At 44.4% G+C, this 16,032-nt stretch overlaps 2 protein-coding genes and 1 long non-coding RNA gene across 3 annotated transcripts; 1 reads left to right on the top strand and 2 right to left on the bottom strand.

The window, feature by feature from the left end:
• Positions 1-6: 6 nt before the first annotated feature.
• LOC114853473 (GTP-binding protein REM 2-like) lies at positions 7-2,302 on the bottom strand. The gene is made up of 4 exons (XM_029146885.3): positions 2,023-2,302; positions 1,856-1,916; positions 1,025-1,334; positions 7-860 (listed from the first exon to the last, which is right to left on the bottom strand). Exons 2-4 carry the CDS (start codon positions 1,907-1,909, stop codon positions 562-564), a joined length of 663 nt encoding a protein of 220 aa, XP_029002718.1. The 5' UTR covers positions 1,910-1,916; positions 2,023-2,302; the 3' UTR covers positions 7-561.
• Positions 1,573-15,684, top strand: LOC114853474 (uncharacterized). Its single transcript, XR_003785577.3, has 3 exons — positions 1,573-2,050; positions 13,938-14,434; positions 14,544-15,684. It is a non-coding gene; the product is annotated as an uncharacterized LOC114853474 (long non-coding RNA).
• Positions 3,181-8,796, bottom strand: nrl (neural retina leucine zipper). Its single transcript, XM_029146884.3, has 5 exons — positions 8,571-8,796; positions 6,172-6,973; positions 5,799-6,080; positions 4,868-5,083; positions 3,181-4,758 (listed from the first exon to the last, which is right to left on the bottom strand). The coding sequence occupies exons 2-5, from the start codon at positions 6,784-6,786 to the stop codon at positions 4,597-4,599; spliced, it is 1,275 nt and encodes a 424-aa protein (XP_029002717.1). The 5' UTR covers positions 6,787-6,973; positions 8,571-8,796; the 3' UTR covers positions 3,181-4,596.
• Positions 15,685-16,032: the final 348 nt, after the last annotated feature.

The raw sequence follows: 16,032 nt of genomic DNA, 5'->3' as shown, positions 1-16,032 counted from the left end.
GATCCCTCCACTCTAGGTCTCTGCTTGTCTTTAGTTAAAGTTGCCACAGTCCATTGATTTTTTATTTAATTCTTACTAGACTGCAATTGAACACAGCAAGGGGCAAATTTCGCTTGCCCCGCTTCACGGTGGCAGATGTGCATGTATGCATGTGCAAAAACATAATTGTGTCACATGTTATTGTATACATAAAGCAATATGCACATGTTAATGTATGCGTTGGGCACATCTGCACTGTGAGCATCCCTTTCGTGTTCCCTTTTCCTCACATGCGCACAAATGCCTGTGAACTGTGCTCCAGGGATGTGAGCAAAACAGCCTAATAATGAGCTTTCCCCCAGTCACCAAATGCAGATGCAGCACATTTACTGCCCTCTTCTCTTAGTTGGATATCGGTTGTTGGCAAATAAACAATATCAAGACGTCTAAAAATGATCCATATGCAATGAATATGTTCTTTTTGTTGGTTTTATCTTTAGACCAAATCCCCATAGGCTTATTTGTTACATGATAATTTGGCTAGCAACCCTTTGCCCGGTGCATGCTGGGATATGCCTGTATTCAAATCGGGTCTAAGTGGATCGGATTAATACAATAAATACAGTAAAACAGAACACTATGCTCCTTACATTCTGTGTCCCTTTTAAAGATGGTGAAAGATTTAAAAGCCATCTGAGTCTCTGATATCCGAACAGCAAAATGCAGCTGAGCCGTGAACTGGTACGGACTCAGCGGTCTAATGAAGGAGCAGGGACAGTGGGAACAGTGAAGTGTTGTTGGGCTCACCTGTCGCCAGTTGTCAAAGATAATGATGGTGCTGTCCTCATCATCCACGGTGACTGTACGCACATAACCCTCCCCTAGGGACAGGGAGAGCAGCAGTTAGGTCTCAGATGGGAGATGGGTGCCGTTACATATTTACCCGCTGCCCACCGTGAAAAGCCTTCCTACTTCAGTCTGCCTCACCAACGCAAAAGCACTGAATTTGTCCTGTATCAGTGATGTCACACACAAAGCTTTGTACCATCAGAATCCACAGACGCAGTTCTATCCATATCCCCGGCGAGGGCGATGGCCAGCGAAGACTTCCCCACGCCGTTCTGCCCCAGCAGGGCAATTCTTAGAGGCCCATCGGGTCGGTCCTCCACTGCCACGGTCAGAGTGTCATCCAGGGCTGGACTGAAGCTGATCGGTGACACGGACGGTCCGGCTGCACCTGATGTCCAGTCGCAGTCATCGTGGACAGCTTCTTCCCGCCTGAGCTGGTGCTTAATTGGCAGAGGAGTGCTTCCTCTACGGACGGTGGGGGTGCTGGCCAGAGTCATACTGTCACACTGCAGGGGAGATTTAGGAACACGCCGGCAATGATGACATCATCAGGGTTATTTGAATGCACACTGGTTCAACCTACAATAGCAGCTCGCAGTATTTGACAGTGGATTATGTTACACAGCACAGTAGCACTAAGTAAACCAGCCTCCCCTCAAACCTGCAGGTACTACTTCTGGTCACTTGAGGGGGAGGAGACAAATTACTGCCTTTGTATTTTAGCCTTTGTTAGAAAAATTACGCCCTAAAATGAAAGCCCTAAAAACAACCTCAGTCAGCCAAAAGTTGGTTTTAATGACTTAAATGTTAGCAAAACCAACACTTTATATATTTACAGGACACCCCCTTCCTGCACCACCTACATAAAGCGCGCGTGCGGGCATTACGCACACAGGCGCGCGCGCATCAGGGAGAAACTAATTTACTTCCTTCATCAGAGAATCCCAGCATCAGACGCCATTTAGCACTTTGCTCCGAATCTGATTGGCTAATTGAAGGATGCGGCTGTCTGGCTCGCGCCGCTTACCTTGGCCCCCTTCTCCTCGTTGTTGAGCCTGTCTTCGGGCACATCTGTCGGCATCTGCAAACTGGCACGAAGCGGGAATAAGGACTTTAATGGACAAGGAGCGCTGCCCTCTTCACCCCCGCCCAGTTTACTTTAGGAACCCAAGCCCGACGAGCCCGGTCGCTCACCTGTCACGCAGCTCTCGGCAGCTACAAAGTAAGCACGGTCTCGCTTTCTCTCTCTCTCCCTCCCTCTCTCTCTCCTCCCTCCCTCCCTCTTGCGTTGTCTACCTCACACGCTCTCTCCTGTACCCTCTCTCCCTCTGTGTACGTATGCTCGCTCTCTCTCTCTCTCTCTCTCTCGCTCTGCTATCAGTGTTTCCTCATGGTAGGGCCCGGGTCCAGGTCTGCAGTCAGCACCGTCATTCATCACCGCTCTGATTGTGACTCACAGACTCGATGCGTAATGATGTCCAGATCTGGCTTTCTTCCAGGGGCCTGGTTAAACACGTTCGGCCTGTAAGTGTTTGCAGCAGGTGTAAGCAGCTGAGTAGTGGGAGTGGAGGGGTGATGACAGGCAGGAAGCGGTGTTGCTGGAAAGATGCTCCATGTTACGTTGACCTCTGGACGATTGCAGTTCATGCAGTGCGTGAAGTACTCACTAGGGGGCAGTATAACACAATTCTGCTTCATAGATAGTGTGTGTGTGTGTGTGTGTGTGTGTGTGTGTGTGTGTGTGTGTGTGTGTGTGTGTGTGTGTGTGTGTGTGTGTGTCCTTGGGGGATCCATTTTCAAACTGTGTCATTAGAGTAGTTCTGCTGTAATAATTTGGCACAATAACGTGATTGACATGTCATTCACATATCTTTTTTGTGTTAGGCCAAAGGCTCATAGATGTGTCCTTCATAGAATTCTTTAGATTCTACTAAATTGAGTAATTTGTCGTTGCTTGTCCAAGAAAGGTATTTGTACGTGTTTTCTGTCAGAATGAGAGAGCGGCCACGAGCAGTGGTGTGTCCCTCCCACACAAAGCCACAATAGACTCCGGCAGTGAGCAGCCAGGACGCTATTATAGCCCTAATCCTGCTCCTATTATACAGGCCAGAGGGAGAGAGCGAGAGACACAGAGAGGGAGGTAGAGCCGATGATGAGGTCATCCTAAACAGTGCAACACCCAGGGTCACTGCCTCGCTATAGAGGGACAGAGATAAAGAGAGGGACGGAGCATTACATGGGGCTGTAGAAAAGGCCTGCAGAAGACTGGAAGTGAGAGATGCACAGACAGATGAATGGGGAGGAGGTGAGGTTAACACCCGTGTCAAACGTGCACAAAAACACCACAGCAAGCTGAGTCAAGTACTCAGTTTATTTCATATGAAACCACACTACAACGGGAGCAGGAAACCATGGTAATGGTCATTATGTTTGTGATAATGTTTATTCTAATTACAATTGGATAAAATAAACTGTTGGGAAATAAAAATACACACTAATGGAATAAAATCTGCAAAATAATCAGAATCAGTACATAAATAAACAATAAATACTGAATAAATAAGTGAATAAATAAAAAACAATTTATTTAACCTACACCCAAACAAAATAGATAGCTCTAAAGCATGAACACTGGCATTGGTATCATGGGACCGTTAAGGTGTCTCCATGAAAAGGTTTAATTTTTTATCTCTGCACCATTTCTTCTCCCACGCAACAACCAGCTCTGTGGTGCCACGCGTTGCATTAATGTAGTGATTGTCTGGTTACAGAGTTTTTCCATCGGACCCAAATTGCCTCACTGGTCTTTGGAGAACTAGACGCAACCACACAAATGATACCAAACCTTTGGGTTTCTCTTTGGCTCTTTTCACGTTCTTGTCTTGTGTCTTGTCTTTGTTAATGCCCAGGCTCTCTGTTACAGTTTAATGGCGGAAAGTCATCATTTCTAACTAGCAAAAAGCAGATTTTCATTGCTAAAACGCGTGAGCGATATCCCCGCTATGTGTTTAGCACAATCATTGGAAGACACCCATTGAAGGTGTCCTTGTACATTCTTTAATCTATGATTATTCATCTTACAAAGAGTAACACGTTTTGGTGAGCTTCAACACTTTGGTAGGCAACTGTGAAATATTAGCTGATGAATGCTTAACTGCATACCGTGGATAATTTACCCAAGCCCGTTTCACTCCACATACAGCACCACTGCATTACTCAGACCTCCGCAGCTTTAGCAGCTTATTATTAAAACAAAGCAGGACTACAGTCGGAGCCTCAAACGCCCGTTGGGAGAATACATCGCAGAGATACGTTATTGCCTACGAGACATGCTCAGCAGTGCAGGGACTGGTGATACGTTTTGAAGCTTCTTTTTTGGGATTCGTTTCTTAAAGTCATGTTTGTCTATAGTTGCACTGATGACCTCAGTGAGCACGCAGCCAGTCATTGTGCAACCATCCTTCACAGTAAAGTATCAAGAAGCAGCCTAGACGCGGCTCTAACCCCTCAGACTTAGCAGCCGATGCCCTGTTCACCTTTGTTGAAGCCTGCTTTTCACAGTTGTCCAGCCCCCAAATCTACCTGCCAATGTCTCTCACTTTCTCTCTTGCACACAACGCACACACACACAAACAGGCACGCACACGGACACACATACTGTATACGTCCTTGTTGTCATTTCCTAGTTCTTATTGCTCATCATTGATTGCTCTACTATACGTTGGCTGGCTTTGCCCCCCCCCCCCCCCCCTGTTTCGTATTGTACACTCAGAGGAAGTAGTCGGGGGGTGGGGACGGCGGTTTGCCGGCGCGGGGCGCTGGGGCGTCGCTGCCGGTGCCGTGGTTCGTGCTGAGGAGCTTCTCGTAGCGCGCCTTGTAGGCGTCTCTCTCCCTCAGCACGCGCGTCAGCTCGCACTGTAGCTGTTCCAACTGAGCAAAAAATAAAAAAACAAGGCAGAACCATCGTTAATGCTGCGCCGATCATTATATTTCCTCCGTGTGTGTGTGTGTGTGTGTGTGCGTGTGTGTGGGGGGGTACCTGTTGCGTGAGCACGTGCTTTTCCGACTCCAGAGCGTGGCGGTGCTGTAAGCGCTTGTAGCGGCAGGACTGCGCGTAGCCGCGGTTCTTCAGCGTGCGCCGTTTCTGCTTCAGGCGCACCACCTCGTCCTTGCTCACTCCCCGCAGGTGCCGGTTGAGCTCGCGCACCGACAGGCTCACCAGCTGCTCGTCAGAGAAGCGCTCGTTCACCCCGCACTGCCGAGCAGATGGAGGAAACACGCCAGAGAGAATGAAAACATGCTGCATCTCGCTTAATTGGCGACGAGACACGTGCTGGTGATTGCGGACGGTGGACGGTTACATGGCTGCGTTATGGCCGGCGGACAGGTGATGCGTCATGTGTCTGTCAGGGCGCACATTTCTACGCCACATGTCCATAATCTGTCAAGTAATCTGACTAAGTGTGGGTGACAGTTATCAGGATTACACGCAGCAATAATAGCAGATATTATCATAAGCTCACACTGTGCTCCAGGGAGAGAGATCCACACAGACGTCCTAATCCAGAACACACACAATGCTACGTTCATTTTCCTGTTAAGATGACGAGGGATGAAAACCTACAAGTGGATCTTTTAATTATTCATTCATTAGCTGTTCTAACAATTACTTTAATCGATAACATCCATTAGGGTTAAAGAGAATTATTATAAATGTATTTTTTGCATGACTTTGTGGCATAAAAGATAAAGATTTTAGACTATTTACTGTTGCCATGCAGGTAGTGATGTTTAAAACCACAATTCATCTTGATGCCAACATTAATCACCAAGTTCTAATGTTCTACTCCCTTCTCTTTTTTTCTACTAATGCTGTCGAGGCGCCACTGTTTTCTCCCCTTTCCCCTGTAATTTATTGATTAGCGCTTCCCCTAATCTGAATTGATGAGCATCAACAGCGCGTCGTGTACCTGATTAACTGAATGGTGATGATGGTGATGGCTGCTGTGCATGGGATGGTGCGGGTGGTGCTGATGGTGATGGTGGTGGTGATGAAGGCGACCCTGCGGGCTGAGGGGTGGCGGGTAGGGGTTCGAGGCCGGGTCGCCGTTGGGGAGCGAGGGAGGGGCCGACGAGAGGAAGACGAGCGGGCGGTGGCACATGTCGCTCCCCTTGACGCAGGAGATGTCGCCTCCGCTCTCGCTGCTGGAGTCCCCGAGGTTGCTGCTCGAACTCTGAGAAAGGCCTGGAAACTGGAACACGAAAATGACATCGCAGGAAAACGATGAATATTTGTACTCGATTATGGATCAAAGTCACAAGAATTAGTATTGAGCTGTGTACCTGTGAACTGACAGCTGCAGCAGCCGAGTTCAGCAAAGCCTCCACCGCGTCCTCACAGCCCAGGAAGCCATTAACAGACGCCCGCTCTCTGTCGCCTCTGTCCTGAACTCCCCCCAGGGCTCCCAGCAGGGTGGCGGGCCCTGTCACCTCACCTCCGAACTGCTGCTGCAGAGCTGCCAGCCAGATCAGGTCCTCCAGCGAGGCCGGGGTGGGACCCTGAGCCCCGTTGCCTGGACTGCCCTCCACATTTCCCTGAGCGCCAGAGCCGATGGCGGAGGTGAAACTGTTAGTTATGGAGAGAGGGAACGAGATGGAGGAGGACGAAGAAGAGAGCGAGGAGGAGCCCGAAGGCGGCGGGTGGGTGTCGCTGAGCGTGGGCGAGGGGGGCAGCGAGTTGTAAGGGCTGGAGCTCAGGCTGGAGTCCTGCGGAGGATGGCCGGCGTATGGAGAACTCGACGGGTCGTGGGAGAGACCAGATTTGGGATACGCGCATGGAGGAGGGAGAGGAGGAGTGTCAGATTTCACCTCAAACTTCAGGAGGTCAAAGTCGTTCAGGTATTCCATGGCCAGGGGGCTGGGGGGGAGAGAGGACATGGGGAGGGGAGGAGAGGACATGGCGTCTGCTGCGGGTGGAGCTTCAACAGGGCTTTTTCCGTATGTCAGGATTGTTGGAAAGTCCAGTCTTCTGCCTGAGTGCAGCTCATAGACAGCAGCAGTGGTGATGCCTGGTAGAAGACTGGCTGCTGAATTTCCTCTGTGGGAAACCGAGTGTCCCTGTGTCTATGTCTCTGCTTTGTTTGTCCTAAAGAAACAGAATGAAAGATGAAAGCAATGATCAGTAATCAAATGAGTAACTTTCAAGCTTGTGGACTCTAGACCCAAATGATGCCATTGGAGGCAGCTTCTTCTGAAGCCACAAAAAGGCTTGATACAACTTTACAGCCTTGTATAAAGACTGTGAGGAATTGAAATTGAATCAGTCACTTCAGTTATGTCCTTATGACTGAAGAACATCAACCTTAGTCATGAACTGCCTCCCACTGATCAATGAAGAATTAGTATGCCAGACTCTGTTTTAATCCTCAACCTATGTTAATCTTGTAATTGACAAAATAATAAAACAAAAATCAAAAGTTCAGACATTTCCAGTTTGCAGACGTCTAAACTGTGTGCTTCACTGCACCGCTGATACTGTTTAAAATGCTCTGAGCAAAAGGTCAGCGTGACTTCAACACGTCTGTCTGGAGCCTGTTTGTGTGTTATATTAAGACAATAATCTGCAGCACATCCCCCTGGTCTAATACACATGCACAGGATCACCAACACAGACACGTGTGTGTTTATGATGTGTGCAGACCAACACACAACGCTATGCTGTCACATGGGCAAACTTGAAACCCAGTGTATTTTCTGCGGTTTCATTTTATACGCGGCAAATCGTGATCCCCACAACGCCTCCTCAGATCCTTTGAAAACCTCATCACCTGCCAAATGTTGCTTTCATATGGCTGTGTAGAAATGATTGCAGGTTATTGCTCTAACGTACTCACACACACACACACACACACACACACACACACACACACACACACACACACACACACACACACACACACACACACACACACACACACAATAGATGTGTAATATTTCTGGAAGGATCTGCATACTGAACACATAATCGACTGAAGCACAAGAATTCAGAGGGCTTAATCATTTTTGACAGAAAGATCTATGAACCTAAGAAACCAAATCCAATTATCAACAGGTTCAGACTTTAATCTAGAGCACCAGACTTTCAAAATGATTGGAAATACATATTTATAGAGTAGTGCATTTGAATAACTTTACCTCCCACTGAAGCTTGCATTAAGTGCAACATAATGTTTGAACAGCTAGATCTGTTTGAGGTCTGGTCAGATTCAAAATAAAAAAAAAATTGTTCATGAACTACACGTAAATTAATTTAGAGTAAATATGAAAAAGTAGTTTAGCGTATTAAAAGTTATTTAGGTTTCAAAGGTGACAAGCAACACAATCAAACACAGCTGAACACATTAACAAATACCTCCAAAGAATGAGTATTCCCACCAGGCTACAGTGGCTCATCATCATTCACAAAGCTGCAGAAAAGTTTTTTTCCCTCAATTAAAGGCTCCAAATAGATTAAAGCTTCCAAACAAACCCATTATGGTTATTTACATGAACATCTAATAAAAAATCCACTTTTAACTGTGCTGCTTTTTTTGCTTCTGTCGAGAATGAATTGTAAGATAAAAGCCAGCAGTGGCGGCTCCATGGAGGCCTCAGTGTGGCTCTGGACCAGAGTCACGACAAAAAAGCTAACGAAAAGTACAGAGCTCGCGGGGCTGAGCAGAAAAGCAGTGAAATGAACTTACCGCCGGTCATAGAGATGAAGGATGGTTCGCAGCTCGTTTCAACATCGCCACCAAACACACACACAAACACACACACAAATAATCAACTAACTGGTTGACTGACACGTTTGCAACGAGACATAGAGGAAACAGAGAGAGTGTGTGTGTGTTTGTGTGTGTGTGCGAGTGTGAGCATGTCAGTGTGTATAGCACTTTGTCTGTCACCCAGTGCCACTGCCCCCTTTCTTTCTGTCCCCTCTGCTGCAAATCCCTATTTGCAACAATCCCCTCCTCTCTCTCTCTCTCTCTCTCTCTCTCTCTCTCTCTCTCTCTCTCTCCCTGTCTTTCTTCCATCATGTCCCTCTCTCTGTTCACAATGTCTGTGTCCATTTTTCTTCTCTACAAATTTGTCTGTCTCTGTTTTTTCAGCTTCTGTATTTTTGCCTGTTTGTCTTTCTGTGTCTGTTTCTGTCTCTGCCTCACACACATACAAATGCAACTTTGTCTTCCTTCAGTTCCTTTATTATTTATTTAGTTGCTTTGGTAAAAAACATTTTCCACTATTTGGTTTGAATTTTATGTACTTCAGATGCACGACCACACACATTGGGTGTTTCTTTATTGATGTAAAGTCAAGGCTACAGGTATGGTCACAACAACAAGTGATGATGACTGATCACATTCAGTTTGCCGTTACAATTAAAAGTTTAGTGATCCGTCACTGACTGAGCCCTGACCCTTGGACTGTAAACACTACACTGCCTCACAGTGGGCACTTCCAGCTAGTGAGCTGTGAAATGATGAGGATGCAATGCAGGAGTCCCTGAATCATGAACAGCAGGAGATGGTGCAACTGGTTTTCACAAGTGTTTGCAAGTTTCTAAATCTAAACCCTGATTTGGGATAGTGTGAAACATACAAGTAAATACGCTTCGATATGAATAAAAGAACAGTTTGTTGTGGCACCAAGTGAATGTGGCACCATTATAAACATGCTCATCACCATTAATTCGGTGTTTTATTTAATGCATCGGATTCAATACATTTAATCAGATTCATGATATTTCTTGTGGTTTGTTATTATGTAACGTTATTGGTCAAGAGGAATTGATTGAGCAGCAGATTTTATTGTGGCATTGTGTTGTTGTTGTGTTGTCCCGTCTCTCAGTTATCCTCAGAATCTGTGATTTTGCCTTTTTGCCTTCTGTGCAGAGAAATGCATAACAAGCATTTCTCAATGATCCTTACAAGCTAAACTTGTTAATCTGGGGTGTCTCTGTGTCTTAATAACGTCTCGTTAAGGAATCAGTGAGTTAATAGTTCCCTCACAAATCTGATTTGGAGAGTAAACAAAACCTTCGAGGCCTGCAGATACGCTGACTCGTCAAAACAGCACAAGGCGTGTAGACAGGAGTTTAATTTATTAGTCCTATTAAGCCACAGTGGGGTCCCTGGAAAACCAGCATAACCAGTTCTAGTCTCCTCTGTTACTGCTCTATCTGTCCATCATTTGTGTTTCCGGAGAAAGATTAGTCGCTAAACCAACAGGGCCTCCCATGAGGGTGAGTTACAAAGAGAGGGGGAGCCACAGAGGAACTTACCTCATACTTCATACCACGGCCTCCACAGACACAGATGTCCTGCAGCCACCTCGTATTCAGGTGGGACCCGTCACACATCCACCCGCTTAAAGTGTTCACTGTTCTGTACTCTGTTGCTGAGGTATATTTAAGTAATTATCCATTTAAAAGGGAAGCTACATGAGCCAACACTGTGATTATCATAATGGGGGAGGTAGTGATGTGTGTGTGTGTTCCACTGCAGGTTGCAGGATTTGACTAGTTTAGTTTTTTCCCCCCATTTTAGGAAACATTTGCTAAATGTATTGTATTGTGTTGGTAAGAACCATTTCAGGTCTAGTGAGTGAATATCTACAGTTCGATATCACTGAAGGTATTCAAGAAAATATGTTTGAATGATTTGGGTGAACTAATGCTTTAATCTTGAGCATCATTGCCCCAAAAGCCCCTAAATGGGAGGCTGACCTCTCCATCAACCTCTTAAGCCAGTTTCATATCCTCCAGTCGTCATCCTCTGAGAGGCTCTAAAGGCCACATGGGGTCATGAAACAGGAGCCACTGACGCAGCGCATGCCGCACCTAAGCAGAACTGAGGGTTTAGGGGGTAACGGGACAACAAATGATGGAAGAAAAAGGAGAAATGAACCACAGACTATGGACGCAAAGGACAGAGTGAATGGGATCGTGATGGAGCTGAAGACTTTGCAGGCCTCTTTGGACAGATGGTGTAAGGTGGAGGCCTGTACGGGTTCACAAATGCTGCCTTATCCCAAAGATACGTGTCCTAATCCCGATAACTCTGCTGCAAGCAACGGGCTTACACGTCTCACCTCACAAGAGGCCCCCGACTCCATTCCCTCCCTCTGAGGATCTGTCTTCTTCACTCTCTACACACTCACGCTGAATAGGTTAAATGAGCAGACCCGTGTGTCATGACAATAATAATCATTTTGTGTAGTAGCTGCTGTCGGCATTTAGAAACATCACAACAATCGTCAGCACTTTACACAAAAGCTCTACTGAGTTCACACTGAGCATCTGGCTAATGTGACCCTTTATTTGTGCAGTGACCTTTTCCCTGCTGCAGGCATTGTTCGATGTACAGTACGAAGGTGAAATTTACCTGTAGCATTGTGCTAATGGCTAAGGAGCTTTGTTTGACATACAGAAGCTAACAGCTGTTCAGATTCATCAAGACACGTTTAATGTGTACTTTACGTTCAGTGCTCAGCAAAAAAGTAATGAAGTATACATTTTGAAATGTAATAACTATTCCCTTACTTTGTTTTTAAGCATTAGGAGGTGAAACATTACAGTAACAGCCAGAAGATGCCTCACACACACTTTACTTCCTTTTTGATTGAATTCAAATATAATTTAAAGAGAAACAAATGCATCACACTGTGAAGCGCCCTATATGGTTTTATTGTCTTTAATTAAGTAAAAGACGTTTATTGAACATTTATCCACTCTGCCTCAGGGAACGTTGTTTATCATCAAACGTCCTCACCCCCTTCAATCTCCTGGCTACTTCTAATCTCAGTGTTTTTGTAACGAGGATCTAATCCATCACTTCAGCTGTTAAGCTTTAAGTTGTCTGTATCAAACTGACTTTAAGTGTGTTTAGCTACAAGATTAACCAAGTCATATCTCTCAGGCTGTTTGCTGTCTTTTATTGATTTTCATTCCAGACCATATTCCTTGTGACTGTTGTTCTGTTCTGTGTGTGTGTGTGTGTGTGTGTGTGTGTGTGTGTGTGTGTGTGTGTGTGTGTGTGTGTGTGTGTGTGTGTGTGTGTGTGTGTGTGTGTGTGTGTGTGTTTACTCACTTGGCCACACGTGGGGTCTCACTGTGAGTAGCCTTATCAGGCTAGTCACAGGATTAGTGCTGATTCTCCCCCTGAAACTAGTGTCAGATTAACAAATACCCATGCCCTCATAAACCGTCTGTAATGTAGACAAGCTGTCAGGACCCCTGCCATAAGCTCACCCTGGTGTGGACTGTCTATTGCCGCCTCAAATCAGCGGACACAATGGACGCGATGACACCTTCATCACGGTCCAGCTAAACACAACAAAAGCTATTTGATGATAACTATTGCTGATTTTCATGATGTTCATCAACAACAAAGCTGACATAAATTTAATGCTAATTCTATTTGCCGCATATTTTCAATCATCCATTAATTAGAAACACTTAATTTGCTTACAGACCACACTAAGTTGTCAATAAATCATCATCACCCACGGTCGTATTTGTATATTATTCATGTATAGCAGCAGTGAAGTTACATCTGTTGCTGGGAGTCTCTAAATAAAGACAGATGGCTCAAAGTGTTCCACCTCAAACCAGCACAGACACACGCAAACAAATATGAAGTATTAGACCAAAAAAAAAAAAACAACAACACCACACAGACACACAGATGAACAAAGATGGAAATCAAGAGGTGGCAGACAGAGAGACAGAGAGGGAGGTTTGGAAGGATGAAGAGGAGGAAGAGAGGGATGAAGGGATTAAGGTGGTCGATACTTTGGTTCCTCTCCCAGACTGAGAGATGACACTAAATCTGTTAATTCATTCCCCTTCTCCTCCCTCCGTCTTTCTTCACATGTGCCGCTCTGGTGATTCTCTCCTGCAGTAAGTTATGCCCCTGCGTCTGTGATGTTTTGCTGCTATGTCTCTATATCTCCTGTAGTCTAAATAATTTATGACGCTCAAGATACCAGAAATTATTCATAAACATTTTCCAAACAAGGTATATTTTAGGTCAGATCATGATCAAAACACATAATATTTCACACTTTTAGCACAAAACACATACAGTACAGGACTAATTCATAATAATGAAAGTAATATTTTGATATAAACTAATATAAATGAACTAGTAAACTAATGGGTTCATGGAATGATTTTCAGACTAATGTGTTATAAGTCAGTTGTGTACCGGCTCGTTCATTAGTACCTATTTTTTTCCAGTTCATGAGAAGGATTTTCTTTGTGATCCATAGCCCACTTCTCTCCTATGAAGTGCAGGGGATGCCTGAACCAGGTTGAAAGGTGTTCACGTACTGCGGGTGGACACGACTTGAATGCAGCTACTGTAGCTATGTGCTGTACTCAAATTTGGAACATTGTTTGTTCTGTGTTCTATGAAGAATTCAAGGCTTATGTTTTTGGTCATTTGGAATAAACGTGACCATTTGATCAAGGGTGATGTCCAAGTCTTTTACCTGTTGAAAGATTGTGTCCTCAGTTAATATTAAAATCTTGATTTTTTAAGTGTGCGTGTCCAACGAGATTCCAATAAATCATTCTGTTGCAGTTTTATGGAAGAATTTTTATTTTGTATCAACTTGAGTTGCAGTTATTCTAAAACTTGACACGCTTCTTCAAATGGGATTAATTTCTCAGATATTTATATTCTAAAGTATTTACACTGACTTATTGTATGACACTTTGGTAATACCCCTTAACTTTGTTTAAGATAACTGTAGCTAACTGTATTCTCAGTACCACAAATTCAACCCACCTTAATTAATACTATATTGGGTATTTGTTCTGTTGTGGTTCCCTTTTCATTTCTTTCTATCTGTCAGTGTTGATAGCAATCAAAAAGTAGTAGTATTTTTCAATCTTGAATTTAATTGAATTTAGGGTTACATTTCATTGTGTCAGCACTTGTTTCGCAGAAAGACAACATTTAATGATATTAACAGACAATGCAAATAAAAACATCTCTATAATCTTCTATTTTATACCCGTGTTTACATAATCTAATTCTGTAATCCGTATTATCTTTACCCAGGAGCTGTGCAGGTGGATGCTGATTAGCTGCAACGCACCTGCGGCCGATGCTGCTCGAGCGCTCTCCTCCAACAAACAGGCTGCCGGGCCATAAGGTGACTCTGAAGTCTCTCCCTGCCGCCCATTAGGAAGACGGTTCCCATGGCGACCCAGACGAACAGCTTGTTTATGACCTTTGTAGACACGGTTGTAATTACATTAAATAACACTGTATCTTATCATTGTCTGCTTTCATGAGTCATTTCCCATGTAACTGCTGTGGTGCGAATCTCATCCAGCAGGCCTGCTGCGAGGAGTCACATGCAAATAGACTTTCACAGCTTGAGCGTGCTCTGACAGCATGAAGGACGACGTTAAGCAGCCTCATCCAGCATGAAATAGTTTCAATAGGCAATTCAAATAAGTTTAATGCAGAAGGTAGCTGTTTTCCATTAGCACACACGCTGGATCCCCCCTGAACGGGGAAGGAAGCGGATGCAGTCTTTGGAGGGGCATTGTGTGAGTACAGTCGTGCAAATTTCTTTGGTTTTTCCTGCATCCTTTTATTTTCACACATCTTTCTCCGCTACCCACACATGTTCCCTCTCTGGCTCCTCTCTTCCCTCAGCCTTTATGTGATCATGTTGCTTGGTAACAGCAGAAGAATGATGAGAAGAGTAGGACGTGTTCTGGTGCCTCCTATGTAACGTGATGTGTCTTCACATTAGCTGTGGAGAAATACAGCGCAGTGTGGCCGCGACGGCAGTGGTGCGGTTCTGTCCAGACCAGGGGTGAGGATGCAGAGGAATCATTCTTTGTTTCTTACATGAACTTATGTCACTTCTCAGATAGTGTGTGTTGCAGGTATGTTTAAAAAGTCACAAAAAATAATGTTAGCCTATTTAAGCACGATCAATTTTAGACAGTTAAATATTTGAAAGCCATGAATTTTATTGAAATATCTTTAAGAGAACACTGCTGTAAATAACATTTTACCTTAGTTCAAACCAACACTAACACTGAAAGTCATAAACTACCAAAATGCTGCCCCTCATCGTAACGTACATGTAAATTTGTACGTTACATGTTTTATTAACATTAATCATATGAATTCACCTTTTAGCTGTTTTAACAGGTCTGAAGTATTAAAATTACAGATATTGTTTATTTGTCGCTGCAGAAATGTGCTCATGAACCCTACATACATATGTAACATTTAACACAGCAATTAGTCTGAGTCAGTAACCCCCACCCCCAATAGCCACCATGGTATTTCCCCAGAGGCTGTCCGCTCATTAAAAATCACTGACTTGGTGGAAAAGAAGCCTGTTTGCTTCCAATTTCAATAAACCAGCTAAACTAGATCCCTTGCTTCACAATGTTATTTCTAACTCATATCTGACTCATTACAGCATCCTTAGAAAAAAGGTCAAGGCACGGTTGCTAATGACAACCTGCAGACTGCTGCTTTACTCTGATCATTTGTGCTTGTGTGTGTCTGTAAAGCCCAGCAGAAGCCTCATTTGTAGAGCTCAGTCGCCCCCTGCTGTCTCTCACATCCTTTGACTTGTGAATATATGTGGTTGCCATGCCAACCGTGAGGGGCATTTCTGAAGTCAGGAAGTAAATTTAGCATCCACCTATAATCATGAATGTCCAGCCAGTTAGAGACTTGTTACTGTTAGATTATGGCTGTAGCTTTACATAGCAGCTGAACAGTTGCCTGATTCCACTGGGATGGAATAAAATAATAAAAGAATCGTTTTCAATTTGCAGTTTTGCTATTTCTTACTTCGTACTGTATTATTATAGTTTGCAACACATTTGTGGCCACTTGGGGGCAGGGCACTGATGATTTTGAAAAGTGACCATCACCTCTGTGATAGACAGATAGATAGATTGGAGAATGATCACCCATTAAAGAGCTGATGTGTTGGATAGCATAATAAATCAAAATATATCAATCTAAAACAATAATTTCACAAATAAGAAACACTCTGGAATTGAACATGTAAGAGCTACAAAGTGATGCAATGAATCCCAGCTACTCAGCAACTGTCCTGATATAATCTATTAAATCCAAGAGGGCTTAAGTTAAATTTCTTAATTTAATGGTT

The sequence above is a fragment of the Betta splendens genome, chromosome 4 (genome assembly GCF_900634795.4).
Source record: "Betta splendens chromosome 4, fBetSpl5.4, whole genome shotgun sequence".
Lineage (NCBI taxonomy): Eukaryota > Metazoa > Chordata > Actinopteri > Anabantiformes > Osphronemidae > Betta > Betta splendens.
The sequence above is the reverse complement of the archived record's forward strand: the minus strand, read 5'-3'. Positions and strand labels throughout refer to the sequence as shown.